Source organism: Acanthisitta chloris, unplaced genomic scaffold (assembly GCF_000695815.1).
Source record: "Acanthisitta chloris isolate BGI_N310 unplaced genomic scaffold, ASM69581v1 scaffold31919, whole genome shotgun sequence".
Taxonomy (NCBI): Eukaryota; Metazoa; Chordata; class Aves; order Passeriformes; family Acanthisittidae; genus Acanthisitta; species Acanthisitta chloris.
In genome coordinates, this window is record NW_008692469.1 from 4872 (window position 1) to 17901 (window position 13030).

The 13030-nt window shown below is 51.6% G+C and overlaps 1 protein-coding gene across 1 annotated transcript; it reads right to left on the minus strand.

Moving 5' to 3' along the window:
• Positions 1–513: 513 nt before the first annotated feature.
• On the minus strand, positions 514–12340 carry LOC103809820 (heat shock factor protein 3-like; the record flags this gene model as incomplete). Its single annotated transcript, XM_009082690.1, has 12 exons — positions 514–845; positions 1298–1364; positions 2445–2510; positions 2931–3036; positions 4203–4448; positions 5211–5341; positions 5618–5699; positions 6114–6175; positions 6793–6868; positions 7723–7847; positions 10447–10574; positions 12232–12340. Coding segments are annotated over 12 exons (1530 nt in total), but the record flags the coding sequence as incomplete, so codon positions are not given.
• Positions 12341–13030: the final 690 nt, after the last annotated feature.

The following is a 13030-nucleotide window of genomic DNA, read 5'->3' on the forward strand; positions in this document are numbered from 1 at the left end:
ACAGTTGTAGCCACAAACTACCAAAAAGGAAACCTCAAATTAAAAACCAGCTTTAAAAACAACTCCATTCCCAAGGGCAGACAAGCCACCTACTGAGCAGCCCTCCAGAGAGTAAATCTCAGCTGTAAAACATCACACACCACAGTACTACCCAGCTAGTAAAAACAAACACACACCCCCAACAAAACCCAGCCAAACTTTACAAACAGGATACAAACGGATTTCCTCTTGCAATAAGGATAATAGATAAAAAGGTAAGGAATACACTGCAGTATGGTTACAGGGAGGTTGTTCTTCCCCTCTGCCTGGTGCCTTCACTCCACCAGCTCTTGCTCTGAGCTTGTGCTCAGTTCTCCCAGATGTGCTCCCTTCTTGCAGGTAGAGAACTTCCCTTTGTCTGTGCACAACAGGGTCCCAGGGAGCAGGTGAGGACAGAGCTCACTCTCCTCTTGCTGCTCCACTCCTGTGGTGGCTATTCCACACCACTAAGCTGGTTACAAGTGCTCTGTGAGTTCAGGAAGTTTCTATCTCAGAGGCCTCATCTATGAAGTTAGCAACAGGACTGAGGAGCAGGAGTGGAAACAGTTTATACTCTCCGTTCCCATCTTCTGGGAGGAGAGGCGGATCGCCCATTCCCAGACTGTCCAGAGGATCGGCCTGGGCTGCTGGAGCTGCAAGCGGCACGACGGTCCCACTGCCTGACGGGGGCTGGAGAGCAGGTTTCTCCTCCAGGGGAGGCAGCAGAAAGTCTTTGGGATCCTCCACCTTCCCTGTAGCTTCACCTGAAGGCAGTTCTTCAAACAAGGAGAGCAGAGGGTTGGCCCTGTACTGGATCAGCTGCATATCTGAGGGAAAACAAACAGTTCAAACTGTAGAACCAGTCGAAGGCTCTTAAGTCAAGGCAAGGAAACCTGCAGAGGCTGCAGCAGCCTCTAAAGTGACAGCTTGGTGTTTGCCTGTGGTGCCCCAAGGTTGCTGCAGGGAAACACCAAGCTGGGCTGGGGCTGCCAGTGCAGCCAAGGCCTGTGCCTGCAGGCACCACCCGAGACCTGCCACAGGGACACCTGCACTTCTGCTCCCTGATGTGGCACCTGTGCCCCTTTCTCTGCCAGGAGGAAATGGCCAACACTACCACAGGGCACAGGACTCTAGGGCAGGGAAACATCCCAGTTCTCACAGGTATTTTAAGACCAGAGAAGGAGACAAACCATATTACAGGCTGCAACAACTCCACCTCAACACACAGATACAGAAGTGTCTGGAGCCTCCACAGAGCTCAGGGTTCCTTCCTGCCCACCTTTGCTTCCTGCTGTTTCCCTCTCACTCGCTCCCAGACCTTCAGTGCTCTCTGCCAAGTTTGTCATCTGAAACAAAGCAGAGCGTGAAGACAGAATGTTTAACAACAACAAGATCAGTCCTGACTGACTGGTTAACAGAATTGGAGGTGAGAGGAGGAGGGAAGAGGCGGAGCAGCTGAGCAATAAGCCTCTTGTGGTACACAAGGACCTGCATACAGGAGCTCTCAGAGGGAGGCACAGCGAAATACAGACAAACTTAACTTACTGAACCAAACAAGCTTCTGGCTAGCAAATATTTTACCTTCCAAACCAGAAGTTTTATTATAATTTGTCTGGTTGGGACGACAGTTAAACACGATTACACCACTGTAAGTACATTTTGCAGGCACTGCTTAAACACAGTTGCGTTTCACAGCAGTTGTAGTCTAAGCTCTTTGACTGGGAAGTCCTGGTTTAAATATTATTTCAGGACTACAAACAAAATTACATGTGCAGGCGTTCTTTTTTTACAGTATGAGTCAATTTCAGGAACTGGACCAAGAGAAGTTTGTGCTGAACTTCTGTCTGTTCTTTGAGGAAATCCCATACAGCCACGTTCAGAACTAACACCGTGCACTGCATCACAACTTTGATTTAGTACTGGTCCTTCAGTCCTCAGACAGGCTGAAGACTCACAATCTCACCTGAACTACAACCCCAGACCTAGCTGTTACTTGGCTGTAAGACACCACGGGAGTCCTCGGGGCTAGGAGAAACAAGCCATGGAACTGTTTCACACACTTAGACCAGAAAAAGACAACATTTTATAACATCCTCATTCTAAAGAGAAGGTGCAGAAGGAACAGGTGGGAATAAAAAAGTTCTTCACTACAGACAGCTGATCCAACAACGCACCAGGTGGCTTCCCTCGTCCTGATGTCCAGAGAGCACAGAACATGCTCTGCAAAGCCAAGGGGCAGTTTAACCAGCCCTCAGGGCAGGACTGGGAATTCTGAGATCCCTCTTGAATCCCTGCATGCCAACAGTGCTGACGGAGCCCCTGGGGACAGCGGGAGGAGAGGAACAGGCAGTCCCAGGCTGTGCCATCGGCCGCGTTGCACCGTGCAGGGCTCCCCTCCCCACCACAGGAGCAAATCTTACTCTTACATTTTCCATACCAGGGGGAGTCTCCATCAAGCTCACGTCCAGGGCTGGCAGCTCGGGGTTGAATGTCTGAAAATTAAACCAGAGGGTAAATCTGACACGGAGCTGCCCTCGCTGCCCAGGGCTGTGGGGCAGAGTCGCCTGGCCCCACTGCAGCCACCAAACGAGCTGAGGGAGGAGAACAGGTCACCACGCTGCCCAGTGACTCCAGGAACACAGCCAGAGTCATTCTGTATCACAGCGATCACCAAACACAAAGTCAGGGTGTGACGAGATGTGACCTGCTCTCGAGTTACACAGAACTCCTGCATGACCCAGGAAAGGCTCCCACCCTTACCCTGTACACTGGGAATGCCTAAGAACCACTCCATCTGTAACTATTTGCTTTTCAGGATGTTCCCCCTCTCACCCATTGCAACATGGAGTAAACCAGTAACATCTCATGATGCAACCTGAGCTGTACTCCTCAGAACCAGAGGAGACACTCACATCGCTGAACGCTTCGGCCCCGAAGCTGTACTGCTTCCCAGACAGCATTGCCTGGAGCTCCTCAAGGCTGGCATCGATGCAGTTCAGGAAATCCTGGATTTCTTCCCTGAAAAGACAAAATGCCATCATCCTGTCAGGCACAGCTGGCAGGCAGGGCCTTGCTTTGCCCCGCAAAGCAGTGCTCATGATCCAGAACAGCCCAACAGATGCAACCACACACCTGTATCACCTGTCAGTGCTGTAAGGCACAGGTACAGGGGAGACTACCTGAACAGCAAGCACATCAACAGCTGTTGGATCAACAAGCAGTTCCTTCTCCTTCCACACCTACCTCCTCCCTCACTTTAGCATGTTCTCAGACCACAGCCTGCATACCGACATGTTTAAACTAAGGTCCAGTGGCTTTGTTCCTCCTTCTGGAGACCATAAATGAGAAACAAAGGGCTGGAAATAATGTGGACCTGAAGGAACTCTGCCTACTTTGAACCATCAGCCTGTTGCCAAATCAGACCTGTTTCCAGGGACAGTAAAGGAAATGGAAAGGCAACTACAGGCACAGCACCCGTTCCGAGTGCCTCACCCTGCCGTGAGCTGATCCTGTACCGAATCCCAAGCTCCGAGGAACGGGCGGACTGGGAAGCACTGCCCCACACCCTGCAGAGCCCAGGAGGGAAGGTACCACAGGGCTGAGTGCTGGGACACACTGCAGCCCTTCCCTGCCCATGGCAGAAGAGCTGCAGGAGTGAGCACTGCAGCTTGTTCCTCGATCCAGCTCTCCTCAGCCAGTGCCGGAGTGGAGCCGGGAGGGGAACCCACAGCCGGCAGCCCTGATCCAGGGGTATCTGACCTGGCAGGACATGTGGGAAACACCCTCGTACAACTGAGGGGCGGAGAAAGGAAGGAACAGGGAGCTGACATCTGCTGGCCACTGGGCAAGCCACATCCAGATGCCAGGAACAAAGTGCCGGCCCGAAGTCACTGCCTCTCACCTGCTGCCTGGCAGCACCTGGCAGTGCCAGCAGTGGGCTGACAGGACAGACTGACACACCAGCAGTCAGGCACACTTGTTACCACAGTGGTGACAGGGGAACTTGCTCCTTTTCAGTGTGTGGTGTCAACAGCTGACCTTTTCAAGCCCTGCTTCCAAATGGGCAGACAACTCAGCTCATCAACGACAACTCCAGAGCTAATTCCCCGTATTCTGCCAAACATACCCTCCAACACTGACAAGATCCCACAACAGCATAACAGGCTTCAGAAACAAGGTAATACCTGTCCAGCAAAGGATCATTTTGGCTCCCAGAGCTGTTCTCATTCAGGATGGAGTCAATCACTGACACAGGGTCTTCTGGAGCACTGGGCTGTGCAGTGTGGAGCTCCACAGCAGCACTGCCGACTTCGCTGGACTTGCTGGCATCACTTGCAGGAACTGGTGGGACAGGCTCTGCACAGTTCAGCTCACCTGGCTGTGATATTTGGCAGACAGGCAAGCCAGGATCCAGAACTGCCTGTGGCTCTCTACAATGGGACCCAAACAGAAACAACACACCTGAGAATTCACCGACTGCACTACTACTCATTTCAGGCTGAGTATCCAAAATCTTCATGCCTAATAAGGTCAAGCCAGCTGAGGGTTCAAACAGCAAACTGGTCTTTAGAAAAAGCAGCCAAGTGCCTTTCTAAAGGCAGGTGAACAATCTCTTATTTCAGCTTACAGAGAGAGCACATATCAGAGCAGAACACCCCATTTTCCCAGGCTAAAAGCAGCAATATAGTACATGGAAATTAAGCAGAAGGGAAAATCCTGACAGACTCTGGAAGTAAAATATTCCAAACTGGTTCATGTGTGTTCACCGCTAAGTGGCTTTTTACTAGAACCTGCTGCCACACAGAGAATGCCTTCCCTGGGCTCTGCTCAGTGAGAGCAGTACTGAAACTGGAGACAAAAGTGTACATCTCGATCTGTTTATCAGTAACCTATACACATTTTGGACTGTTTATTAGTAACCCATACATGCATTCAGGTCCTTGTTCAGCCAAAAAGTCCAGTATGTGCTTATTTGTTGGACAGCCAAGCCTCAGTGGATCAAACCTGCAGTGCCCACAGCCTGACAGGTCTCCAGAGACACGAGCTCTGACCATGAGTGGCGCTCTGTGCTGTAACAAGGAGCCGACACAGGCCTGCCCTGCACAGATGGGGGAATGTGGGAGAGGCAGTTTCTCAGAGTCTGCAGGGATGGCTCACACCAAGGAGGCTGAGCTAAGAGCCCAGGCACACACCTGGCCCTGCTGCTCGCGTGTGCCACGGCCAGGAGGCCGTCGGTGGCGCTCTCCAGGGTGTCCGTGATGTCTCGGATGATGAGACCTGTGCCTCCATCCTCTTCATCTGCACCGCGCTCAGAAAACGCCATCTGCAGACACAGCACAGAATCAGTCAGCCACAGGCTCTGACCTCTCCTCCGGTGTTGAAGCCCCGTTCTTCCTGCAGCTTCTCTTTCTCATTCAGGTTTCATCTGAGACCAGCTGTACTGACTGGCACTTTACAGTCACAGCACTGCTCTAAGGCTGCCTGCTGAGAAGGGAGAGCCTTTGGTGACAAGATTGGGCTGTTCACAGCTGTAAACAAGCCTGACAGCACTGTGCACCATCGTGCTCAACCCACTGCCTCTTCCCCTGGGGACACTTACAGCTTGGCCACTCTCCACAGGTATCCGGACGTACTGACGGCTGTACTTGGAGGGCGAAGCACCTGCAGCATCCGTGAGAGACCTGGGACAGAGCAGCAGCTTGAGCACCTGGTTAGTGCCACAGGGAGGAGCTGCAGCAGTGCCACGTTCACGCAGCCATAGCAAGGACAGCCAGTCTCAGCCCGAGAGCCTGGCTGGGGGAACCGGGGGAAGGGGAGCCTGGCTGGGGGGAAGGGGAGCCCGGCAGGTAGCACTGCGCACACACTGGTACGGAACACACTCTGAGCTACCACTGCTGATAATTGTGCCCTGGGGAACTGAAAATGGATTGAATATTCGCTCCCCACCCATTTTTAAGTGATAAAGGGGAGATCTTTATTTTGTGCTTGACTCAGCTTCCATCACAAGTGATAAAAAAACATCCTTCACACACCAGAAGCTGATTTATCCCTATAATCCACACCCAACACTGATCTGGGACCTATCAAGTAATTACCTTTTCCTTTTGACCCCAACAATATAATTTCCTCGCATCAAACTTAGTATAAATTGAAGAATCTAAAAAGAAAAACAAGAAAAAGCAGAAACAAGAGGTTAGCACAGCAATCCTAGAATCAAATTATTCATTCAGATCTTACTGCAAAATGATGTAGTTATGTGATTGAAATTCACAAGTCAGTTATTAAATCAGTATATTCAAAACAAGAGTTACAAACTGCAGTGAAAAATTATCCCACTTGCACCATTGGGATGTTTTGAAAGGCAATAGAACAGCACAAGTCACTACAGGATTCCAGACCAGAAGCAGCTGAGGGATAAACCAGAGAAAACGTGTTCCAGTGCAGAAGGTCCTACAGTTTCTGGGCTCCAAGTTCACTCCTTGAGTGGTCTAAGTGTGTCCTGGTCCAAGATCTTTCAGACTCCGTTTCCCATGTGCCTGCAATCTCTGCCTCCACACACTGCCATCCTACTATGACTTCTCCTTAGTGTTTTGCTCGTGGTTCTTTACTGTGCTACTTCTGGGACACTCAGGAACTGGGCACACTTCCTTTATGCTGCATTAATACAGCCTGTTCAGCTCTGTGTCATTTGTCATTCTACATAAGCAAAGAATGCCATGAAGTTTCACAGAGGCAGGAATAAGGATGGTAGCACTGAAGATGCTGCAATGGTACCTTAGACAGCAGCTTCTGTTGTTGACTGTGCTTCTGCCTTAGAACTGCCACTTCTTTCCACAGGGCCTTATTTTCTCTGCAATGCAGAATAAATCAGAAGACAGAGAATGAACAGAGTTTACTTTATATGCTCTAGTTTTACAGCTTTCAAACTTTCACAACACCTTTCAGGACCAATGGCAACATTCCCTCTGTGGGTAACTAACCCTCTGTTAACTCAATCCACTAGCATAAACTCTGGGTTAGCTTCACTCCATTTTTCATCAGGCAGGACCAAAACACTCACTCAGCAGGGACACCCTCATCCTCTGCTGCTCCACCAAAAAGCTTGATCTGAGGTACTCCTTCAAAGCCTCAAAGCTGCCCAATAAAGACTTTGTGTTACTCTCAGCCTGTTTCCAAACACTGACAGCCTCAGGACAGGTTCCGAGGCGGTGCTCAAGGGGATTGGGGTTTTTGGCAACAGTGGGAGAGCAGGTATCTCCTGAACTCTGACCGATGCCTGCTGCCACACCAATGACCTCAGAGCGTTACCAGTGCCTACATGAAGAGGATCTATGGGAACAGATATGAAGACAGACAAACTCCACTGCCAATTAGAAAGAAAACCAAACCCTAAGTGTCCCTCACTGCACCTAACCCTGTTTGGGTTCAGAGAAGGAAATGCTTTGATTGCCCTAAAAAACTCCTACAGGTGCTGGCAACCAAAGTGGAATCTCAAAACAAACAACTCCCAGTCTTAATCTCTGGTCTGTAACTGAATGAGAAAAACCAACACGGTTCAGAATGCTGTGTGGGGCGGGATGGGGATTCTTAGGAAAAAACATAGCTTCACCTGTTTCCAGTTCAAATGAAACCCACATTTAGCCAAGCTCCATCAGACATAAGCCACATTCAATGCACAAGTGCCTCTGACACAGCCGAGTCTACCTCTTCATGTTAGCCAGCCTGACGTCCATGTTGTTCTGCTGCTCCCTCATCTCCTGCACCTCGGACAGGACTTTGTGCAGATCCTCCGTGCAGACCTTGAGATCCTCAGTTCTCACTGCAGACACCTTAAAGAGATGCACATGCTTTACCACAAGCAGTGCCCTGCAGACTCCTCGCTGCAGGAGGAGTGCAGTCAGCGACAAACTTGCCAGAGCCCAGGTGACACTGCAGTCCTTGCACACCACAAACAGCATGACTGCTGCAGGTGACAGTCCTTGGGACAGTCTGCACCGCATGGAAAAAACAAGGTGTCAATGGAAACACGAGGTTAGCACGTTGTACCTGGAGGCAGCAGATTCATGACTGTGATTCATGGTAAAAACCACTGAGTGCAAAGGGCTTTCCCTGGGGCTCTCTCCAGGCCTGGTGACAGCTTGCCCTCTAGTGTCACAGAGCAAACAGAGCCAAAACCAAAACACAGCTGACAGTGCGGGAAGAACAAGGTGACCACATTTCCTTCTAGGTGTGGGTAAATCTGCCAGCAGAGGAGTAACAAATTTCCACTAAGTTACTGGGGGATGGAGGTGTCTAGTTAGATGCATCCTACTCCATCTGGAAATATGTCCCACGCCAGCTGAACTGCAGATTCCTATACTGGTGTTTCCCCTATTACCTCTCTGCTTAGTGACATTCCAAAGCTACAGAGACTTGTCTCTGGAAAGAACAGTCCAAACTGCTCTTCTGCCCACAGCAAAATCCATGAATGCTGCAGCTTCAAGTGATGGTGGAAGAGCCATCCGAGAGCAGAAAGCTCACCATCTCCCTCCTGCACTCCCACACTGAACATCTCCCAGCTCCTTCAGCAGCTCTCTCTGCAGCAGGAGCACTGCTGGCTATGACACAGTTCTGGACTTTGCAAAACACAGGCCTGGTGCCGCGCAGCTCTGAGCCACACGTCCAGGTCTCCTGGGCAGAAGGTGAGTGAACCCAGTGGAGTCACACCAGATGTCCTTCCTGACCTCCAGTGTGCTGGGATTGTCCTTCTCATACTACTGAATGCCAAGTGGGAGGTGAAAACACCTGGGATTGGCCTGCTGAGGTGTGAGTGAACTCCCATGCAGGTTAGCTCACAGATCCCTGTCTTCTGAAGGGGAATGGGACAGTCAGAAACGAACCTGTGGTGCTATAAATCATCCGTTCCAGCTGGAACAGAACACAGGTCTTGTACAATCCCCTCAGGCATGACTACTTTCTGAACACAACCCTACGGCGCAAAGGATGGACTGAAGGGTCTGACAGTTCTCCCTGTCTGCAGCTCAGACACTTGGCTGTTCATTGCAGGTAATAAGTTATGCTGAGGCAAACAGGGTGCGTCCCAACTGGAATTCATGGCTGTCTGATTTTCAGATAACCACCTGTCCGAGGGGAAGACACATCAACGATGCAGGCAGCGGGTGGAAGTTTCAAGTGAAGCCAGCCAGGCTCTAAAAAAAGGGCCAAACTAAAACATTCTGCCCTAGTGCAAGGGACTACTCTATGCAGAGTCCACAGCTGGCTAACAGGATGCCCAGACCCTGGGTGATGAGGCCTTGGCACAGGCTGCCCAGAGCAGCTGTGGCTGCTCCATCCCTGGGAGTGTTCCAGGCCAGGCTGGATGGGGCTTGGAGCACCCTGGGCTGGTGGGAGGTGTCCCTGCCCATGGCAGGGGGTCGCACGGGATGAGCTTTAAGGTCTGTCCCAACTCAAATCCTTCTGGGATTCTGTGAAGACACACAGGGTCCCTGCACACCAGCAGAGCTAACAGTGACAAGGCACAGGTAAAGCAAGTCCTGCGTTCAAACCTGCATTCCCTACAGAGGCTTGAAATCCAGTTTATAGCCAATCTTGGCACACGGCTCCATGCCAGGCAGTAAAGGAGCAAGAAAGCTAATGCCTACTCTGCAAAGAAATCACTACCGTTTCCTGTGCAACAACGATTATGTCTGACCAACCCACCCCGCACTGTGTGTGGGTGTCCTTGGCACTGGGCAGAGCCCTCGGCGCGGCAGCTGCCCGGCCCCGGATCGATCCAAACGCGATCAGCGGGCGCTGCCGCCTGCCGACGGCCCCGGGCAAAGGCTCTGCCGCTCAGGCGCCAGCCTGACGGATCACCACTCCCTCCTCCGCAGGATGTTATGGGCTGCAATGTGCCAAGAGAGAGTATCTGTGCAGGAACAGGTCAGGCAAGGCCTGGATGTGCAGGAGAAAACCAGAAACTGCTCATAAAGATGCAGCTTAGTGGCAACATTTTTGGAGGAGCAATATAATGAGCTGATTACTGATGCCCCTGCTAATTTTCAGTGAGTGCCAAATGGGAATGTATTTTCTCTTGCTTCTTTCATTCTGTGCCTCTCCCTGAGGTGGAGATGCTGACAGAACTGCAGCCCCTGCTGAGCTGCAATCAGGGACACAAGCTCTGTGGAGAAGGGGTCTGGTTTGATGGTGCTGCAGAACGCAGTCCTGCCCCAGTGGACTGCCAAGCACAGGGCAGGTTCTGTCCGGGCCCTGGCATGAGCAGGCCCAGCCAAGCCCCAGCCTGGTGCTGTGGGGAGTTACCAGGGCTTGCATCAGGATGTACAACTGTGGTTCCCATGGAACTGGCTGGTTGTGTTTGAAACACCCAGACCTGCTCTTGCCAAGCCACTTTTCACAGCAAAGCGAAGTAAACGTGTGCTTAGACTGTACCTTGCGCTTGATGTTTTCCAGCAAATGTGCCTTCCCCTGCTTGAAGAAAGGGTGCTGGAACTCAATGACTGAGCTCTTTTCTGCTGTAATGATACCATTCTCCAGAGCAATCACCTTCCTGAAGCCATCTGTGGAGAGGAATCGACAAAGGCATTTCTTCCAGTGCCACACTGACTGTTAAAGCATACAGCTAGAGAAAACTCTAAGGCTACCACTTACACACAGCACTGCAGTTACTGGGAGCAGGAGCTGTGAAAAACAGCCGAAGCAGCTTTTCCTGGTCCTCAGCAATTGCACTGCTCCCATCGTCACAGCTAGAGAACACACACACCCACAGTAGCATCGAATGCCCTCGCGGGCTGGATGCACAGCTGCATGGCAGAGGCCAGAGAGTGCCCACAGGCAGGGTAGCCACATCCCAACCATCACAGCGCTTGGTTAGAAATGAGATTTACTATGACATCTAGACTAGAATCTTGTCCCAGTGGAAGCAGAGGAACGGTGCACCTTCCCTTTCACCCCGACACACCAAAACAAATGCTGTCAGGTACCACCATGGGCTGCAGAGTAAAGGAAGGCAGAGAAGTGAGTTCCCTGCCTGTGCATACACCTGCAGCAGAGCACCTTGCCCATACCAGGCTGCCTGCACCCAGTAAGACATTGCCAGCTCCACTTCCATCGCTGCCCAACACCATAGGGTAGATACAGGGTAGACACAGCTGGCATAACAATCCACGTCTCTCCTTGCTCAAGCTTTTAACACAGTGAACACGCTCCAGCCTCACTGTGGTTAAAGAGCCAGGACAGGCCCAGAGGAGGAGGAACCGCTGCGCTGCATGTCTTCACAGGGATATTTGTATTTTCACATCTACTCTAGCTACAAGGGAAGTGACAATTGTTTCTTCGCATTATCTTTTGCCACTCAAGTGATGGGGTCCCACACACAGCAGCACCTGACACAAACAGCAGCGTCCACCCTCTGTCCAGAAGGCTCAACGTGTGTGCTTGCTCTTGTGTCTGACAAAATCTGTACAGCTATCAGCTGGAGAGACAGGCAAACCTACCGGGCACAGCCATAGAGCTCCTCCCCCTCACTCACAGTGAACCTTCTGAGCAGCCTGCAGCTATTCTCTCAGGAGTTGTCTGCAGCTATTCGCAGCCTGTGTCACCCCCTCCCTTCACTCCTGTGCCTGCCCACACCGCACTGTGTCCCTCAGTCACCCCGTCCCTGCACCCCTGTGCCTGCCCACACTGCACTGTGTCCCTCAGTCACCCCCTCCCTGCACCCTTGTGCCATACAACAGTGCCTTATGACTCTCACAAGTCGAGCACAGCAAACCTAAGGAGAACTCAAGTCCAGCTGGGCCTACCAGCAGGACTGACCAGGTTTCAGCACAGCAGTGCAGGCAGGAGCAGCGGCAGCCCCAAAACCCCGGCCATTTTGTCACACCCCAGGTGCACACACAGCCTCTGCTCCCCTGGGTACACACGGCTTCACTGTAACACTAGCAGCACCACTGGGGCCCAGGGAGCCCCACCCAAGCTTTAGTCATCAGCACGCATTCCTACAGCTCTAAAGGACTTGGAGCTGAAACACAAACACCAACGACTAAGCCAAGCTCTACTACCATCAGTCTCTCCCTGCAAAGCAAACTGAGGGCCAGAACTCAGGTTTTCCGTGAGGAAAGACTTGCCAAGTCCATTCGCTGGTTTAAGGACATTGAAACCAAAGCCAAGTCGTGATGAGCTTGGCAGACAGGACACAGAGGAACAGCTGATGCTTACACATGTTGAGCTGCCGTATGAAGCTGGAGATGTTGTTGTGCTTGAAGTACTTGGGGAGCAGCTCCTTGGCAAACCTCTGCTCATCCAGAATGCTGAAATTCTCGCCATTCTAGGGAACAAGCAAGGGAGACAGTTAGGGAACAGGCACAGTTTTCTAAGGTGTTGGTCTGGAGTGAAGACAGAGGCAGCAGCAAAGACAGCCATGACAGCAGGGAACTGTGGCAGTGCTTAGGACTGGACTAAGAAGTCTGAATCCAAAGAGTTACATGGCACACTCCTATTGAACAGCAGATTTTCTTCAAGCCCTGAAGCTTTGATCTCATCCTAAAGCAAAACTGCTCTAAAAACCTGCTCTCTTTGCCAGCAGGAAACATAAGCATTGCTGGAGCACAATGGAATTCAGGCCACTGGAGAGATTTCATCTCCCTGCATCAGCCTGCCCAGCCCCTGACATGATTCTTCCATTCTATGTGCTATGTCATCACTAAAAATAACCAAGTCTCGTTGCCGAGTTACTGCGAGTTCAGACAACAGCCCGGCGGCGACCGGGGGTACGTGTGGCAACAGCGGCCCCAGGTCCATCATGTGCCAGCATCAAACTTCCAGGGAGCGGGAGGGTTTCCTGGGAGCAGGAAAACGAAAACACCGCGTTTCTCTGCGTCTTCGCCTTTGCAAAGGGCAAACCGCTGGGGGAAAATCCTACGGATTTAAGCATGACGGGGCAAAAATAACCACGGAGCTCGTCCCGGGCGCCCGGGCCGGCCCGCAGAGCTCGCCCTCCCGCGCTCCGCTGGAAACA